Source organism: Nanorana parkeri, unplaced genomic scaffold, assembly GCF_000935625.1.
Source record: "Nanorana parkeri isolate BGI_ZX_2015 unplaced genomic scaffold, ASM93562v1 scaffold369, whole genome shotgun sequence".
NCBI lineage: Eukaryota > Metazoa > Chordata > Amphibia > Anura > Dicroglossidae > Nanorana > Nanorana parkeri.
In genome coordinates this window covers 1190745-1211112 of record NW_017306637.1, presented here as the reverse complement: position 1 = coordinate 1211112, position 20368 = coordinate 1190745, and the positions used below count along the sequence as shown (strand labels likewise).

Here is a 20368-nt window from a genome sequence, read left to right as displayed (position 1 = left end):
TCAGCTGCTTCAACCCCCCCCCCTTACTACTAGGACACAGAAAACAAATTTGATAATCAGTTGCCTGGTGCCAAAAGGCCCAAGAAGCACTTACTGATCTTGCCTTGATAACAAAGGGTAGAACTAAATACTTGAGTCTACTGGCTAGAAGATGATTTGTTGAAGCCACCAAAAATGATGGAACAAGAAACTGGTTGTCCCTTACAAGGACCCTTAGGAATGGCAAAAAGAGAATGAGTTTGCTTAAAGTAAGAAGTATCTGGTAAAGACTTCTCTATTACTTGCTTTACTTTTCTCCTTTCTATCTCTAGCTTTGTCTTGTTCTACCAGTCCTTTTTTCCCCTCTGTTTCCACATCTCCAAGCTTGTCTTCTGAGGCTGGTTACTTTGATGATTCTTGAAGTGCTATTTTGGCTGACTGGGTTACTGGCTCACACATTCCACAAATGTGTCATTTGTTTCTCCACGGAGGACTACCATATTTGAAAGTGAATTTGATGTTGATGACACTACCTGATATATTCTGTATACTATTTATCTCTTTTGTCTTACATTGTGTCGTTGATCCTTGATTGTATTGATCTGTGCCTTGTCTCATGTTTTGCCCTTTGTACCTTTTTTTAATACTTAAAAGTAGGGATGCACCTATACCGATACTAGTATCGGTATTGCTGCCGAGTATTTGGCCCAAATGCTCCGATGTCTAGCCCGATACTTCCGGTATGAGGAAGCCAGGCAGCGAGTCATTACACGCTGCCCGTCTTCCTGATTGGCCGGTAAGCCGGTTCCATGCTCCCTCGTCACTTGTGAACCTGAATGCTGGCCCTAGAATTATTTCTTTTTCAATGCTGGCGTGTGCATATGAAACGTGTGGTTTTTATATGCAAGTGCACCTGACGCATGATTACATTCGTACGTGCATGTACATGGGGCTTTAAAAAATGTTGTGCTTATTTTATTAAACTTTCATTTTTAAAACGTTTTAAAACCTTTTTCTTTCCACTTCAGCTTTATTGCGATCATCAACTTGACTGTACATTCTAGAAAGGGAAAATCAGAGAACCAAAGTTCACTGGTCTCCCTTCATCCTACCTGATGACATCCCGGGCACCCAGTAATGTGTGTGTGAGTGGTTCTATGTTGTGTATGTATAAAGTCACTTAAACTCCAAAAGAATTTCAAGTCAAAAACGGTTTGTTGACTCGATTGCGATCACATCATATAGCAATATGATGTGATAACAATCGAGTCAATAAACCGTTTTTGACTTGAAATTCTATTGGAGTTTAAGTGACTTTATACGTACACTTATCTTGGATTGCAGAGGCATCTGCAGTCACTTTGGCACCCGACTCTAAGGGTATTTTTCATCAGAAGTGTGATGGGTACACTGGATTTTGGTTCTATGTTGTCACACATGGGAAGTGCTAACTTACACTAACTTTAAAGCCGGCTATGATGGTGTACAAGTCTACACTGCTGCCAATGTATGACATGAAAGGCTTATTGATAGTTATAAGGACACTGGTTTGATCTGCACATACAAGAACCAGTCAAAATACCTTGCAACAGTAATGTTACAGAATATTTACAAATGAAGCTGGCAAAAAAAAAAGTTCAATGGCATCATTTACATAGGATTCTAAGTAAGAGCCCTGGGGCCATGCTAAAAAAATATGAAACAAAATTTTGACTTTTAAAGTCAGGATTCTGTGTTTAAAAATCTGACTTTCAAACTCAGAATTGTTTTTCATATTCTTTTACCATGGCCCTAGGGCTCTTCTGTAGGATTCACTGTCTGCAATACTGCAGCAAAGAGCACAAAGAAAAGGTGCTTTCATCAATTTGCTAGGATAATTTTAGTCAGCACTCAATGGATTGAGCAGGATTTTGCACCTGAATAATGAGGGATTAGGTTGATTACTGGAGACGTATGAATTGTTTTATGTTGAATAATAAGCAAAATCAAATAATTTATAAGAAATTAACAGTAAATTAGATCAAGAACACAAAAACTCACCCTGTGATCACATGCCGAAGCAACAATGGTCCAAATATCTCTGCAGCTTCCCTCACATTAAATCCATTAACACTGCCAAAGCTACATACTTTTCCAATGTGCCAAAGTATAAACTGTAAAGTGAGAACGTGCTGAATAGGGACGGTAGGGGGTTGTAGAATTGAAGAAATACATGCTCTTTTTTGCTCATCTTCACCAGACTCTATATGGACAGAAAAAAAGCAAGAAATAATGAATAACAAAAATGACATTTTGTAATATTTGTACATTACATTGAATTATATTGGCACACTTTTCTCATATAAAAAACAACATTTTTGTACTTATGTAAAATCTATTTCTAGAAGACCATGGAGGAATTCAGTTATAGTCCAGTTATTCTGCCACCTACAGAAGATTTGGACGATGGTAAAAAGAAAAATCAAAAGCCATCCCCCCTCTTAAACTCCACCCAGCATGCCTCAGTTTTGTGGAAAATTGGTACCAAGTGAAAGAGCAAAAAACACAGAGGTAGGACCTAAGTCTCTCAATGGAAATAGCTGTTATAAAAAGTACAAAAAACTAATTTTCTTTCTCGTTCATTGACGGACAAAGGTATGCAGATCGTTGGGACATCCACAAGCAGATCACCCAAAAGGTGGGCAACAGCCACTGACAGGCCCACACAAAGGGACTAGGAACTCAAGACTACCTGAAGAACTATTGCTCAAACCAAACCAGATAAGGTGAAGCCCTCCGCAAGACAGGGAATTGCAACCAATGACCAAGGGAAGGCCACAGAGGCTCAAGACCAGGATAGAAGGGGAACAACTCCACCTGAAGGAACACTGAGCCTGAACCAGCAAGAGACTGTGAAACCAAACACACCAAAAACTTAACCTAAAAAAAACACTGGGACAAGTTCCAGAAGAACAGGTCCACCAACACGAGAGAGGGCAAGGCCAGTCAATTCTGGGATTTAAAAAAGGGACTTTATCTTCCCATCAGTGAAATCCCAAAAGGTAGGCACGCCATCAAACCAGTCTAGTGGTATACCTGTTGAGGTGGGTCACTGGTTAATCCACAGTGTGCATTGTTGACTTATCTCGCCACAAGTCTCAAACTGATGTCAAAAGCATGCTGCATTTGCCCATCGAAGCCTGTGGACACAGACCCTGTGGACACTCAATATGACTGGAAGGCATTTCCCAGTAAGTGTGAGAGAAACAAATGACATATGCAGAAATGTATCAAAACTGGAGCAGACAAAATCTGGAGCAGCTGTGCATGGCAACCAATCAGCTTCTGTTTCATTCTGCTTCTGTTTCATTTTCAAATCTTAACTGAACAGATTGTAGAGAGAAGCTGATTGGTTACCATGCACAGCTGCTCCCGATTTTGTCTGCTCCAGTTTTGATAAATTCCCCTCATAATGTATTATTTCTAAGAGGAAACACTGATACAATATGACAGAGAAGTTAGCTAGTAAAATAGTGCCAAGTCTGCTGATCTTCCAGGGTAGTACAGAACTTAGAAGATGGACATTGCCTTGTAAGGAAAGAAAAGAAGTTGCATTCGTGATCAGAAACCTCACTGACTAAGGAGGGAAAAATCAGATGCAGGGATCCGGAAACAAGACGGAGTCCAACAATGAAACAGTGTGGACACCAAAATGAGATACGCAAGCTATACCACGGCTGTAGACCTGAAAAATGCTCTGTGGTTAATGATCACAGTACACTAAGGTCTAACAAAGTGGTGGCAATGGTCACATTTCAGGCTAGTCGTAACAATTTTTAGTCTGGCAGGGTCCAAGTATGGCCTCCAAAGCGATTGCTGAGGTTACACCGATTCATACAGCTGCTGTATAGAAACTAGCATATTGGCACCTATGATGCTCCATTCCATGTTAATTTGGGTCTTACCCACTGAACCTGAACTGCAATACCCCCTTCTAACTCCCAAATTGCACTTTGACACTTGTCTCACTGCTCCTGTTCTACGGCCTGCAGGGCTCTGCACGATGCTGTAGCTGTTTGTTTTCCGTTTAAGTGCCTTATTGCAGGGCTTGCATGCCCTACTTCTGTTCTTTTTGTAACCTTTTATGTGAAAAAACTGACAAAAAACAAATAAAATCTTTGTGAAAGAAACTAGCATATTGGACCTCTTGACTTAAGAGAAAAAACATCCATGGAATACCAAGCATGATGATAGAGAAATTCCAAAGCAGAACTGAGGAAAAAAAAGTGTCCAACCTCTTAGGACACTAGCAAAAAATTTAAGTATGATGGTTGGATGTGGATTATACACGGGCTGGCTTAAAGGACAACTATGGGATTAGGGCTTTTCCCCATAGTTCTCCTTAGGGTAATGGGAGGGCACAAAATAGCGTCCTCCCGTCATCCTAAGCTCAGTATACCGCGAGCTACAGCCCGCGGTATACTGAGACGCCGCAACTGAAGCGGATCCCGACAATTATGTCTGGATCCGCCCAGCTGCGTGAGTGACCGCTGGCTCTGCCTATCTAGAGGCAGAGCCAGCTGTACCCGCCCCGTCCGTTCCGCCAGTCAGCGCTGGAGGATCGGAGCGGGGAGGGGGGAATCCAGCCCCTCCCCTGTCACGGCAGAGAGCCGTGACAGGATCGAGAAGTGAGCGAATGCCGGTATGTGTTCCCTCACCTCCCGATCTAGTGAGCTGACCTGTGACAGTCTCATTGTCACAGGTCGGCTAGAACCATGAGGTGAGTGAAAAGCACTCACCTCATAGTTCTCCTTTAAGGTTTGTTGTTTTCCAGTGTCTGAACCTACTGAAGGCAACAATGTTACATAGTTATATAGTATTTGAGGTTGAATAAAGACATTAGTCCATCAAGTCCATGTAACTCATATGTCCACTAATGACTATATTTTTTTGTCCCTCAATAAACAAACAATAAAAGGAGAATATTTAATCCAAAATGTAAAAAATTTCAAAAGGCAGATTACGGTATGTAGACTGCTTTCTCTTTTCTGATGCATCAATGCATAGGGCTAAATACACTGCACCATTCCTTTCGCTCAAGGGTCAGAAAAAGAAAAAGCAGGGGTTACTGTACCTCACTGTAATGCAAATTTTTTGCCATTCTACTTCTCGCTTGTTTTTTTGTTTAGCTAAGATGTGAAAGCAAGGAGACTTGTGGATATGTTTTTAAAAAAATTGAGTTTTAATAGCACACACAGTATTTAGTATATAGAGAAGCTAAAAACATAAAACAGATTTTATTCCTTCTAAAGTCTACATTAATTCATTTATGAAAAAAGGCCTTTTCCAGCTTTGTGAACTTTTGTCCAGAGGTTTTTGTTGTTTTGTCTCTCTATTGGTTGTGAAAGTACAGCAGGATTGCCCACAACTGTTCCTTAGTATGAAGGTAGAGAAGTCAATTTGTGAAATGCTGGATACCCTAGAGCAGGTTGGTGTTCTAAATGGGTATGTGGCCTGGTGTAGAGGTTCATCGGTAGGCTGCTCTCTGGTGCACAGGAGTCATGGAGCTCCAAAATATTAAGGTTCAGATAAAGGATATTGTTTGATATTTGAGCTATGTTTATTTAGTCTATCTAAAAGTTTGAGTGGTTCAGCAGGACAGGTCAATACATAACATATCAGAAGCAAAAAAACTGAAGCAGTCGACAAAAAAGATTTTGTGGGCCAGGATGTTTCTTGCCTGTGGAGGTGGACTTGTTTTTAACCATATTCTCAACATGTCACTTTGGATGAATGTATGCGTTTATAGTCTCGGCTTATACTCGAGTCAATACTTTTTCCCAGTTTTTTGTGGTAAAATTAGGTACCTCGGCTTATATTCGGGACGGCTTATACTCGAATATGTTTCATTCTCTAGCCCCTGAACCCTCAAAGTGTGTTGGCTTTAAAATGCTACAAACGTTATCTGGACCGTATTAGTTTGGTACCTCTTTTTATATTGTTGAATCCTACATAGGAAAAAACAAAGGCAACATTAATGTTAAAGTCAAAGGTTAAGCTATTTCAAATGCAGATCAAATCACTCACAGTGAATGTTTCTCCTTGATGTTTAAAAGTTTTAGTTTCCTGTAGAATCAGCTGGTCCCCTGAGGGCTGGCCCTGATATCCTGATTTAGGGGGGCTCCTTTCCCTTACAGGATCCTATGGAGCCATTCTTATGTGTGCTAGTAAACTGTGTGCGTCTCCACAAACACACAGCAATGCAAGACACTCCCCTCTCTTTGCTCCTCCTTCCTCCCAGTTATTAGATAAACAGGTCCTGGGGACTGCTCTGTCCCTAATGATCTTGTACTGGACAGGAAGTTCAGAGAAGTCGACATGAGAGAGCTGGAGCTGTTCAGAAACATGATGACTAAGTGCTTGGGCAAAAATGTAAAGAAATACTTTGCTGGGCAATGTAAATTTGTTCGATCTGGATTGATTATTGAAAAAGAGTTTGAGAGTTTAATAGTACTCTAAGGAAAATCAGATTGTTACCCATTAGTGTTCGGATGAGGTCCAGGTTGATGTGTGATGGTATCACAGGACTTGGCAACTCTTGAAGAAATGTCTTGACCAGGTCAGTAATAAAATGTACATCAGCTGCTTCCAAATCCGCTCCATAAAGATCTGAAATGAGAAGGGAACACTGCATAAAGTAGAATCTAAATTTACAAGTTCAGAAATCATACGTTTGGAATTATAAAAAGAGTGGCAAGTTAAGTGGGTAGGTGTTTTTTTGGTGTCTGTGACACTCTTTTGAATTCCATGCATCCGAACAAACAAATGTCTGTGCTTGCACCAGATTCTTGTACCTGTTGCAAACAGGCACATGAATTTGGAGCAAGCACTGACATCTGCGGTGTAGAGATGCAATGAGGACAGTGTGTGCATACCAGATACTCTGTCCTCAGTGCAGCCTAGCAACGCGGAGCCTAATAAAATCACAGGCTCAGCATTAAGGCCGTGACACACTGCACGCTCCCTCCCCCCCCCCCCCCCCCCCCGCTCCACGCTGCTACGCGTGCAGTGTGTCACGGCCTTTACTGAGCTCCCACCCAGTCACTGCATCTGTCACACAGGCAGGTGCAGTAGAAGACTTTTGTATACTGTGGGTGGGTGGAGCCTGATGGGGCATTCAGACAACTGAGTTCCCGATCAGGTCCGCTCTGCTGCATATTGAAAGCAGGCAGTGTGTGGGTGCCATAGCCAGCCTGCTATTGGCTATGGCAATATCAGAGTTGGCAGATCAGATTTGGTCTTAATTACCACCAGTTTTCCAATCTGTAAACTGTTGGTAATTTTTTTTTAATCTGTCGCAGCCATAGCGACAGATTCTTAAACTGACACTATTAAGAACTACTTGAATCTGTCGCAAGTGTTGGTGAAGCTACGTGTTGTTAAGGCTTTATTAAATTCCCCTAAGTTTCTGCAACCCCTCTCTGCCAATCCCTCCACTGGCTTCTGATCACTTAAAGAATAAAATTATTATTTATAAAGCGTTCCACAACTCTGCCTGCAGCTACATCTCCAACCTTGTCTTAAAATATCACCCATACTGTTCTCTTCGCTCCTCCCAACACCTGCTGCTCTTTAACTACCTTGTCAACTCCTCAAATGCTTGCTTCCAGGACTTCCCCATAGGCTCTCCATCCTATGGAACTCTCCACCCCAACCTGTCTGGCTATCTTCTACTCTTTCTACCTTTAGGTAATCCCTGAAAGTTCATCACTTGAGGGAAGCCTATCCCTCTTCAACCTAACAACTACATTTTTGCTTTCTCAAACAACTAATGGCAGTGCAATGCAGCAGTGAAGCTTCTCCCTTCTGTGTTTGTGCACAGTTGCAGCAGCAAGGAAGCATGTCCAGGCAAAGCATGCACCAGAAATGGGGTGTGCATGCACTGTACAACACCCAGGAAGATGGCTGTGCAGGTGCGGTCCACAGACCCTAGGCCTCAAGGGAAACAACTACCAGAGCAGAATTAAATTCCTTTAAGCTGAACCACCACTGAAAGTGCAATGCGGAGGTCACACTGTAGCAACACATTTAACCCTGTAGGATCCTAGGACTACAGCCTGGGCACCTAAGGGCACATGACTGTGGCTTACCTGAGGGGGCTTTAGGTTCTTACCATGGATGCAGCAACAGTTAGGGGGGACATGTCTCCCCGATCTTTGCCCTCCTAGTTGGGTATACCCAACTAGGAGTGTTTTCAGGGTCAGGATCCACTTAGATGGACCACAGCCCTGGACCAGTACAGCTCCCTGTAACTGACCACAAGCGTTGCAGGAGGGCAACAAACGCAGGGACCAGTGACTGAGCACATTACAGGTTAGTTCCACATCTTCCTTCCTAGGAGGTCCTGGTATTGTCTGCCAAGGCTCTGCTGAGGAGAAAACTGATCTGGATAGCTGCCGGAGGTGCTGTAGTGGCTTAGAGCAGCATGAGGGAAACTTTTTACGAGAGTCTAACAAAAATCGGAAGAAAAAAAAAAAAAATAGCGCAAAAGAGAGTACTTCTCTCAGAGCTGAGACAAAGCGTCTTTCAGCTAAGGCTGGGTTCACACCTAGGCGTACAGAATATGCGAGTTTGCCGCCACGCATTACTGCAATTTGCGCTAAAAAACGTGCGACAAACGCGCGTTTCCGAGGGCTACCTGGCTGTATCCCAATGGATACGTGCGGCAAATACGCCCCAAAGAAGCTCCTGTACTTCTTTGGGTGTAGGGCGTTTTGCAGCACGTTCCTACGCGCTGTAAAACGCCCAGGTGGGAACCATGCCCATAAGCAATCATTGGTTTTCACATGTTGAGCGTTTTACAGAGCGTAGGAACGCGCTTTAAAACGCCCAGGTGTGAACCAAGCCTAAGGGCACTAAACAAAAAATGGAGGCAGGATGGGAGTGGGGGGAGTTATGCAGGGTGGTCCCTACAGCTTTAAAGGATTCTAATTCCAAAGTGTCCAATCGCTTGAAGGTAGCTGCATAACCCAGTGGTTAAAGGAGTTCTAAGGTCACACCATATACTATCCCGCTATAACATCAGCATTATAATAGTAATACATACTACAGTTGTTTATGAGAATGCAATCAAAGCTTACTTGAAAAAAAAAATCCCCTTTATGTAGTCAATGCTGCCATCTGTCTGCCCATCACTTTCAACAACTTTCTGGATTTCCAGTATGCTTTGCATCTCTTTCCCTGCTGCTTGATGTGATATGTGATGCAATACTGAATTCTCAAGACTACAAAAGCCATGATGCATTGCTTTCAGCAAGCAATGATAATGTTACATTGTTCAGCCATTGAGTTATTAATGCAGGCAGGCTCTGTGAGAGTTGCGAAGAAAAAGCATATTCACAGGGCTAAGTGAAAATGTTTCAATGCATTGAGGAAGTATATCCTACGGGGATCTTCAATAAGTAAGTTTACAAACTTCTAGATCATTATGGTTGTTAGAAGTGGGATAGAACTTATGGGAATAAAGAATTACATATTTATTCTTAGTTTTGGAAAAAAAATATACCCTTTAAATAACTCCCAATGTTCTGTAATGTACGCTCAAGAAACACAAGTGAGTTTTCTATTCATTTTAGCTGAAATAAACTGAGCAGACCCTAAAAACTTGCAATAAAGAGCCTTAATGAGTTCAGCCCTAATGAGAACTGGTTCTTACCAGTTGTTATTGTGTGTCTAAACTCCGAGCCAGAGGTCCTATACAGCATTTCACTGTCCATTCCTAGAAAGAGAACAAAAAAGAGAATATAACAATTTAAGTTCTCTACCTATCCTTAAGGCCCCATTCACACTGAGTGACATGAAAATCGCGCGATAAATCGCTCAGTGTGAATGGGGCCTTAAGCAAGCAAAATGCTCAATTTCTCAAGCAATGAAAGTGACAAACAAAAGCAATAACGGCAGACGGTTATTACAATTTTATGTTTCATAATGTGCTATTTTAATGTTTTAAAATCGCTCTCTATGTTGCAAATACCTTACTAAAAACGTTTCTTTTAAAATTGGTCACTTTGCAATAATTCCTGGCTCATTGTTCTTTTGAGTGGCAGGGCCATGGTACTAGTAATTGTTAGTTATTCTATGCAAGGCTAAACAGGGGCTGTCAGCCTGTGATGTCACATAGGTATGGGGTTCTGTGGGTCCCAGTCCAGAAGGGAGGATGCAAGTTGACAATGCTACCCTGGTATTTGCAGCAGTGAATAGCTTTGTTAAGACATTACAGGAAGTGCTGCTATGTGGAGGAGAACAGCAAGACCACCAGCTATTTGCTTTGTATTATCAATTACCAAAAAAAAGTGCAATATGATTATTACTAGAGACTGAGGAATGTATCATGACAAATTTGTAATTTTGGTTTACACACTCTCATAAAAGCACTTTCTGAAACACAATATAAGAAATATATTAATATCTTAAATAGGATTAACTATGTATGTATTAACTTATTAACTATGTAAAAAAAATACAAATAAAAACATCAAACATCAGTGCCAAATAATTTTCCAGCATTTAATAAAAATAATGTATTGTGTAAAATCGTGTAAGTGTAGCGTAGACTGCAGTATGAAAAAACTGTGCCATGCCTAGCTGTGTTTAACAATAACACAATTGTTACACACCAAAAATTTGTGTGTGCCTTTTATTTCTGGCAAACACTGCACATCCAAAGTCAAAAAAGTAGCAAATAGCTTTTCACATGACATTCAAATATTTAATTGACATTCTTTTTTTTAATCTTTTTGTTCTCTGTGTTACTAAATACACACTATTATGATATTAAAAGAGAACTATGGGGTAAGTGTTTTCCCCATAGTTCTCTTAAGGGTCATAGGAGGACATATACTAGCGCCCTCCCGTGACCCAAAGCTCAGTATATCGCGAGCAACAGCTCACGGTATACTGAGAACGCCGCAGCCAGGACAGATCCCAACATTACTGTCTGGATCCACCCAGCTGTGTGATTGACAGCTGGCTCTGCCTATCTAAAGGCAGAGCCAGCTGTACCCGCCCCGTCCCCCGTCCGTTCCGCCAGTCAGCGCTGGAGGATCGGAGTGGGGAGGGATCCCTGCGCGGGGCGGTGACTGACAGTCACCGCTCTCTGCAGGGAGATGATCAAGTGACGGTATGTGTTCGCTCACTTCCCGATCTATTGAGCTGACGTGTGACAGTTTTATTGCAACACGTCGGCTCGAACTAGGAGGATGGGTGGTTTTCACTCACCTCATAGTTCTCCTTTAACTATGTTCTATTATGTTGCAGTAACCTTTACATTACCAATCTGGTAGTGGACACATAAAACATCTAATATAAATGATCTAACCTTTCTTTTCAATGGCTTCAAACAACTTGACCAGTATCGGAGGACCTATTTCTGGAGGACAAAACTGATCAACCAGTTCAGGTAGCAGAGGGCCTGGAAGAAGGAAAATAAAACTATTAAGTATAGATCATTCGTGTACTTTCACAATCAGTGCCACACAATCAGATACAATTCAAAAAAAGATGATGGTCTCATTTAGAACCTTATACTCTGCAGTATAAAGTAACAAAGCTTGATTGAGGCTGGCCATCGCATACAGCAGCTGCAGTAAAACATCAGCTCATTCTTGCTTGCAACTGCCATGATCCTTTCCCCAAACTCAGCCAATGCGTGTGTATCAGAATGGGGGGGTAAAAGGATCATGCTTATAAAAAAAAGCGGAGTAATATGCATTGGGGAGAATGAATCAAAACTGGAACAGACGGAATCTGCAGCAGTTGCCCACTACAACCAATCAGCTTCTCCCTTTAGTTTGTTCAGTGGAGATTTGAAAGCGAGAAGGTGATTGGTTGCCATGCACAGCTGCTCCAGATTTAGTTTGCTCCAGTTTTGATAAATTCCCCTCATTTTAACGTGTCCAAATCTGTTTTAACACTTGGAAATTCTGGGCGGTAGTCTCTTTATACAGTAAAGTGTTATTTGCTTTGAACATGTAAAAAATGGGGTACTAGCTCTGAGGAAGTTCTTGCACAGAATGAAACGAGTTCGCCATTCGCAGTACAGCATTCCAGGGCCGTTGGGTTACTCCTGCGTGGTGGGTGTGCTGTTTTCATGAAGATAACATGGAGATCCCCAGTAACAACTGTGAACGCTATGGGCATATAGGAGTTTCAGGATAATTGGACATTATTGGTGAGATCCACTTCAACTTGTTTCTTTCCTTCTCGATAGTGACTATACACCAGATTGAATTGATTTTTCCACTATCAAACATTTCTGTCAAAGTGGATCTGCATGTTACCATCTTCACTGGTGTTCTGCTGTTTTTGCTTTCCAAGTCTTTGTACAACCGAGAAAGGAAATTTCCATACACAAGTTGGTGGTGAATATCGTGCATTAGGGTGTCTTCATGGGAAGCACCTCAGGAAGCACAACCACTCACCTGCATATATATTTCTGCTTATTCAGTCATTCCTACTGGTGGTTTACAACATTTGTCTTCAAATCATCTTACAATTGATGGAAGAAAACTTACATACCCTTGCAGTGGGGCTAAGAAAATATTTACCCTTGCAGTGGGGCTAAGAAAATATACTCACCTGGCTCTCTGTACTGTGGCAGTGAGCACTCACCTCTCTCCCCCTCTGCTCCGGGAGAGGAACATCCCTCGCGTCCTCACGTCTAATGCAATTGCATGACGTCACGAATCCTTAGACTGCCAGAGCCAATTGGGGGGGGGGGAAGTCTAGTATATTTCTTTATTTTAGCCCCTAGACCAAAAAGGAGCAGTTAACCCTTGCAGTGCAGGGTAGTCCCACTTCAAGGGTTAGTTTTTACAATTCCTAGAGTTTCTCTTTCAGCTGGCCATACACAGTTATATTTTTTTTCCATTCAATCTGCGGGCTGAGCGAACAAAATATAACAGATTCCTCCTTCCATGCAAAACAGCCTTGATGGTCAAATCTCCTGCGGTGTCCTTTGTATTTTGACAGCAGCAGGCATGCTGTCTTCTGATGAAACAAGCTCCTTATTTCATTTTTCGTCGCTCCAATTATAATACATTCAGGGATGTTATAAAATATGTAGGATGTCATAACTATTGGTATCTGAAGAAGTGTACTATATATAGCTAGTTCATACAAGCAGAACAGAAGCTGGCCCACACTGGAATCCACTGCGATAGTTTATTGAAACTTGTGCCACATTACTGCCCCCCGACACGTTTCACCCAATCATGAGCTTAGCCACAGATGATATATAGTTAGTTTGTGGAAATTAGAGGTTACTGCCCTCGCGGGTCTCTTTCAGAATATCCTATAAAAAATGTGATCATCTAAAATAAAATGTGGTATTTGATGGGATAGTAGTGTTCGTGTGGGAACACTCAATTCCAACATCGCTGTCGTTGGTTTTAGCTAGTATATTGTTCCTAAATGTGGTACCCTTCTACCCACAATGTAATGGAGATCAAAGGGAGTTCAGTATACGAACACCCTTTGATCTCTTCTCAGTCCCCGAATGCAGGAAGTGATGTATGTTACATCACTTCCTGCATTCAGTGTCACACTCCAGCTACAGAAGCTGATGAAGCCGATCTCTGCTTCATCAGCTTCTCTGGGGGTCCCTAGGTGACATTAGGGGGTCTTGGAGACCCCTGATGTCTCCATAAAGAGGACCTGTCATGTAAATCGGCTATCCCATACGGGGCTTCTTAGCCCCCCATGTAATAGCAATAAAGTTGTGTGTAAAAAAAAAAGTCTCCCAGGGGTTAATCCCTATGTTCTAAATGTATTTTGTTCCAAACCTCATGCATAGTACCTTTCTCAGTTCAAGACAAACACATGTAATATTCCCGACATACTACACACATTAAACATGCTACATATTGCTGTTGGAGGACAAACTTATGGAAATGAAAAAGATTCAGAGCCAGGCTTTGATGCTTTCCTCACCTCCCCCTTCCTCTTTACAGAAACAGTCTGGCTAGCTACTTAATCCTTAGCCTGGCTGATCAGCAAATTCCAAGCTCTTCAAGTATTTTAACTCTTCCATGATGGGAAGCAAAAGCAATGACTCAACATAAGTTACTGTTGCAGCATGGAAAGGAAGGGATGAAAGTTGCTTCCTCTAGACAGATTTATCAACCGTTTAGAAAAATGTAATTGCATTTCTTTGCATATGGATTTCCACTAGGCTGTTGCTTTCAATAACCCAAAGTTAAAGAAGAATGCCAAGCTTTCATTAAACTTAACCCCTGCAATGGGGCTACTGCATTGCAAGGGTTACGTTTTTTATTTTGGTCTAGACAAGAAAAACAAAAAAGAAATACTCAACTAAACCTTATAGAAGACTGGCTGCTAGCCCGTTCCCTGCAGCCTGTCTCCTCCTCCGCCCCGGCAGTCCCTAGACAAATACGAGCACTTAACCATTGCAGTGTTCTGTGCAGACTATTTATAATATTTTCTTAAAGAGAACCTGTCACCGCTTAAATTGACACTAAACTGTCCTTCCTTCTGGGGGTTGGCTACTTTTATTCCCCTTGGTCCCTGTGTGCGTTGTAAAGTAGACACCGCTCCAAGCTGACTCCTGTAATGGACTACAATCTCATGTTTAGTTCACTCATTTGTATTGAGATTGTAGTCCATCACAGGAATGAGCTTGGGTTTGACAAACAGAATATCATGTGACATTAAAAAAAACAAGCAACTGCCACCATTTTATTCTACAGGGTCTCTGCTTTCAGGAAATATAACATTCTGATGCACATCCAAGAGATTAGAAAACAAACAATTTTTAAAGACAGCCCAACTGCTTTTTCACCAGTAATGGGTTTTTTTGGTGTGTGTCAAAGAAGATTTATTAAAACTTTTTCAAGAGCAAATAACAGGGCACAATACATTTTCGTACCAAGATAAAGCTAAAGTTAACCATTATAAGAATAACAAGAGTTACATATTACGGTAGAAATAACGCATCAAGTAAAATCCACAGCTGCAACACAGCTACGGTAGTAGAAATTGTTGGAAGACGGCAATAACATTTCCCATGGAATGAACATCCAAAGCCAGGAGGTGGGGGGGGAGTAGGAAGGAGCATAGGGAAAGAGGGAGGGAAGGGAGACCAGTAAGGAAAGAGAGAGAAGGAAGGGTTGAATGGGTTAAAAGCAGAAAATAAGTAGTAAATAACCAGAGGGAATGCAATGGGATCGCCCCAGACTCTAGAGATCCACGGCTATGTGGAAAAGGAAGGCTTATAGCCAGGTGTTGGGAGAAGAGCCATGGAATATCACATATGTGGCTCCCCAGCCCATCACCATAACAAGAAGTTACTACTACTACTATTACACCACAGGATTTTAGTCAGGGAACACATCTTCAATGTCAAAAAGATATTTATCACTACAAAACATTACATATTAGGAAGCCACAGCAAATGAAGAGCAGACTGGGGTGTACAAATATGGTAGTTATATTGTTTTTCGCATGGAGATTCAATCCGTACATATAGAAAGATTCCCAAGCATCTAGACTAAATTGTCCCTCCCCATTGAGTTGCAGGCCTCTGCAGTCAAATACTGCCTCATAGTGCCTGTAGTGACATTACAAACGATCCGACGCCTGTACAGACACCGGATCGCCTGTAAATTAACAGCAATCACCTGCTGTTAAGAGCGCTTCCTAAATGCACGAAATAGAACAGGCAATCAAAACCTTTTTTGGCAGCTGCGCCTGCCCCCTTCCCTATCTGCCCCTCCAGTCAGGAAGGGTAATCCGGAATCCCTGTGGGGAATGGTGACTGACAGTCCCTTCTTTCTGTAGGGAGAAGATCGAGAACTGAGCGATCACCGGCATGTGATCGCTCAGTTCTCGATTAACAGAGCTGACGCGTGACAGTTGCGGTGTCACACGCAGCTCTTAGTGTATTTCACTCTCCCCATAATTCTCCTTTAATGTTAAGTAAAAAGACTAATTGTGTTGATCCAGGCAGTATTTGATTGCTTTTAGTGATCAGGAAGGAATTTGTATCCCATTTAAACAAATTGGACCAAACTTTCTAAAAGGTTTTTTTTGCTTTCCTCTGGATCAAATGCAGGTGTATGGTTCTGTGAATGCAAGATAGTAATATCAATCCCAATTAAATAATATGGTAAGACTAAGACAGCCTGTTCAAAGCAAGACAAAGAAAAACTACACACTAAATGAAAATCTAATCAAAAGCCACAGAAAGCATTTGGGAAGGAGGATTTTTGTACTAGCTGTAAAATTATTTTCTCAGGCTGGGTTCACACCTAGGCGTATCGAATATGTGCGTTTGTCGTGCGTTTTTACCGCGATTCGCGGTTAAAAAAGCGCTTGACAAATGCGCATTTCTGAGGGCTACCTGGCTGTATCCCAATGGATATGCGCGGCAAATACGCCCCAAAGAAGCTCCTGTACTTCTTTGGGCGTAGGGCGTTTTGTAGCGCGTTCATACGGCCTGTAATACGCCCAGGTGTGAACCATACCCATAGGAAATAATGGGATTTCGGTGTTTGAGCGTTTTGCAGAGCGCAGGAACGCGCTGTGAACCGGGCCTCAGAGTCTATTAAGGGACACAGGCATTCTGAAACCATCAGATTATACTGCCACCTACAGGAGGGTTGGACACTGGCAAACAAAAACAAACTAGAATAGCACCTTATACTACCAGCATGCCTAAGTTTAATAGCAAAGCAATAAATAGCAGAAGAAAAAAAAATGCCAACAGCTTAAGGAGCCACCTGTAGGTCTGTCCACCTGACGCTGGCATCAGATGAAGCAGAAAATTATAAACACACAAATTTCTCTGCCTTTAAATAAAACAAACACAGGAGACGAGTGTGAATGAAGCCTAACAGACTAAATAAGCTTTGCAAAGCGGTGGCTTGCTTCTGAATGTGTTAGCATATGAGATCAGGCTGGGACAACTGTTCAAGACATTGAGTTTGCCTTCACATCATGTGTAGTGTTAAATTAACCAAGAGCCTGAGCACCAAGTCGTTCAATGCAGCAGTAAATGTGTGTATGTATCTATTTTTTTTTTGGTTTAAAATGCTTACCAGAGGAAGTACTTTGCTCTGTCTGGAGTGTAGAGGGCGTAGCAGGCAGTGGACGCAGGCCACGTGGACGATGGGCTGGTAAAGACATTTGGACAGGCCCAATAAATTCCACATATGTTCCTGGAAAATCCCCCTTCTGCTTTGTTCTTTCATTAATACCCAAAATCCATCCAATGTGATCTGGCTCATGCTCATCTCCATCTTTACAACCTAATGCTAACAAAGCTGCTCGACTGACAGTCAGGATATCACCAGGCAAAAGGTCTATGTCTTCTGCTCGCTCTTTGTCATAAGAATACAGCGCTCGATACTGGTACCCCTCGGTTGACATTGGTAAAAACGTTTTTCCTTTGACACTTATGTCCCAGAAGCCTCAACGTCTCAGAATATGTTTAGTGTAGATCAACAACAAAAGACAAGGTGAATTAGTTACAGCATAAAAACAGCTAGGGTTTCCATTAACATTGTCCTACAGAAAGGAGAATATAAATGAGTAATAAAATAATGCTGAATTCAGGAGCCAACCAATCGAAAAGCTAGCTGGAACTCTTCTGAGCAGAGGAGACATGTCCATTGACAACACAAGAAGATGCTTCAAATGTTAGGCTCCATTTTGTAATTTTCCACAAGCATTGGCTTTCTGGTTCCTAATGCATGTGCCCAGCCCTGATCAATGCTTTTGTCCAATGAATAAAGGAGTGAAAAGGTGCCTTTAGCTGCCTCTTATTCTGAGTTTGAAGCCTCGGTTCAGCCAGATGATAGAGCACAAGCAAAGAGCCACAAACATAATCCACGACTTTAAAGGAATCATGCGGCAAAAAGAAATGAGGCAAAAAAAAAAAAAGGTGGTGCCAAGGAAGAAATTCTTGAAAAGCAAAATGTACGTCTTAGATCAACTCGCTGAAGGCTGGAAATCAAAAAAGACAAAAAGGAATAGAAGTTAAAGATTTTTTCTATAAAATGCATCTTTTAGACTTCAGAAGTAAAACATATATTGTTTCAGAAGATGTTACCAATGACAACTTCCATTCGTGATTCGTACCAATGTCCTTTCAAATAAGTATTTCAAATAGATTTACCAGCTGCATATTGGCATGACGTTGTACCAGGAAACCCACATCTTTCACAATCATGGATTCATTCAATGTTACTGCGCCCCTTCGGATTATGTGATGTATGTGTACTAGTGAATAACTGCACATTTGTCTACATTAAACACCATTTGCCATGCAACTTCCCAATTACACAGTGTGCCTGGACCAGCCTAAACTAAAGGCACCTTGCAGAGATGTAATGCCACTACACAGCTTTGTGTCACCTGCAAACAAAAGTATAAAATTACAGTACAGATATGAACAAAAAAGCGCCAGATAGGACTGCTCAGCCAGGATATACCAATATAATCAAAAGTATAATCAGACAAAATCTGTTAAAAAATCATCTGATGAAGGGGGCGTGACCCCGGAAACGCGTCATCACATAGTCTTCTTTGCTGACACACAGACACGGCTGTGCAGCTATCATGGACTTTCTCTTGGGTCCATGCACCTACTCTTTATATTGCAATCATGCCGATCTTTGTGGGTATGTTTCATATTTACCTTTGACTTTGTTCTTAATAAATTTGTCTGCACCAGGAAAGGCGCCCCTGGTTTGTGTTTTTTCCCTAAAAGTATAAAATTAGACCTGCTGGTAATGCCATTTGTGGGTAATTAGTAAGATTAATGTGCCATGGTGAAAGACATTTGTAATCGTATTTAACAGTAATGCTATTTCTAAAAACCTTCCAAAATGAAACCTTTACCAAATTATCTAAAGTGTCACCAAGGAAGATAATTTGGGCAACAGTAGTATCAATTCTAAACTCCATGGGGAGAATTATGAAAACTGGAGCAGACAGAATCTGGAGCAGTTGTCCCTGGCAACCAATCAGCTTCTATCTTCAGTTTGTTTTCAAGATTTGAAAAGTAAAGATTGAAGTTGTTTGGTTACCATGGCCAACTGCTCCAGATTCTGTCTGCCCCAGTTTTTATAAATTCCCCCCTGTGTCTCCTACTATAAAAAGAACACACCTCTGCTGCTATTTTTATCAGGTAAAAAAAAAAAATCAGTTCTTTAAAAGCAAACAACACTTATCTGTCCTCATGTCAGCATCGGAGATAATCCTGTTAAAAGATAGTTAGCATCTGGCACACTTCTGGGTGTGTTGGATGGCTTGTTCCCCACTGTGCATTGTGGCTGCTTCCGCCAGGCCCTTTTTTTTACTATGACAGCTGCCGCATTCGAGAGTGACAATGAGATCATTCTTATGAGTCTCATGAGAGTGATAAGTTTCAGGCCAATTATTGGCATGATTTGTGGGAGGAGCCCCGCACATTTAAAGGAGAACTATGGGGTCAGTGTTTTTCCCCATAGTTCTCCTTAGGGCAGGGGTGGCAAACTCCGGCCCTCCAGCTGTTGTGGAACTACAAGTCCCTTGAGGCTTTGCAAGATTCTCACAGCCACGGGCACGACTCGCAGAGGCAGATGCATCATGGGATTTGTAGTTTCACCACAGATGGAGTGCCTGAGTTTGCCACCCCTGCCTTAGGGTAACGGGAGGACACAAACTAGCGTCCTCCCGTTACCCTAAGCTCAGTATACCGGGAGCTACAGCTCGCGGTATACTGAGACGCCACAGCCGGAGCGGATCCCGACCTCGACGTGGAGATCCGCCCAGCTGCGTGACTGACAGCTGGCTCTGCCTATTTAGAGGCAGAGCCAGATGTACCCGCCCCCTCCCCGTCCGTTCCGCCAGTCAGCGCTGGCAGATCGGAGCGAGGAAGAGGGGAATCCAGCCCCTCCCCTGTCACGGCAGAGCCGCGACAGGATCGAGAGGTGAGCGAGCGCCGGTATGTGTTCGCTCACCTCCCGATCTACTGAGCCGACCTGTGACAGTCTCATTGTCACAGGTCGGCTAGAACTATGTGGTGAGTGGAAATCATGGGCTACAAGTGCAACGATCTAACTGCATTTCTGCTCCATTGAGAGCGGAGTTTCACTGCCGTGGTGTCAGATGAAACGTGTCGTTTTTTCATTCACAGATCATCCACAGGGCTGTCCACACAGCTATGTCGAATATGGAAAAGAAAAAAAGATTATGCATGTGCAGGGAGAAGAACCCCATAATTCAGTTTTTTGGATAACATGAAACATGGTCCAAAAGGTGGAATTAAGTGACCTCGCTATTAAAAAAAAAAAGCCTTTCAAAATCTCTATCAAAAAGAAGTGAATACCTTTTTTTTTTCTGTGTGCAT

At 42.2% G+C, this 20368-nt stretch overlaps 1 protein-coding gene across 1 annotated transcript in view; it reads right to left on the bottom strand.

Annotated features, from left to right (window-relative positions):
• PIK3R2 (phosphoinositide-3-kinase regulatory subunit 2) overlaps positions 1–17560 on the bottom strand; it is a 43599-nt gene extending 26039 nt beyond the window's left edge. Inside the window, exons 1-5 of the mRNA XM_018558928.1 lie at positions 17073–17560; positions 11336–11428; positions 9674–9736; positions 6496–6627; positions 2020–2221 (exon numbers count right to left, since the gene is read on the bottom strand). Of these exons, the coding sequence (XP_018414430.1) occupies positions 2020–2221; positions 6496–6627; positions 9674–9736; positions 11336–11428; positions 17073–17403 (821 nt within the window). The 5' untranslated portion in view covers positions 17404–17560. The remainder of the gene's footprint in view (positions 1–2019; positions 2222–6495; positions 6628–9673; positions 9737–11335; positions 11429–17072) is intronic.
• Between the last annotated feature and the right edge of the window lie 2808 nt (positions 17561–20368).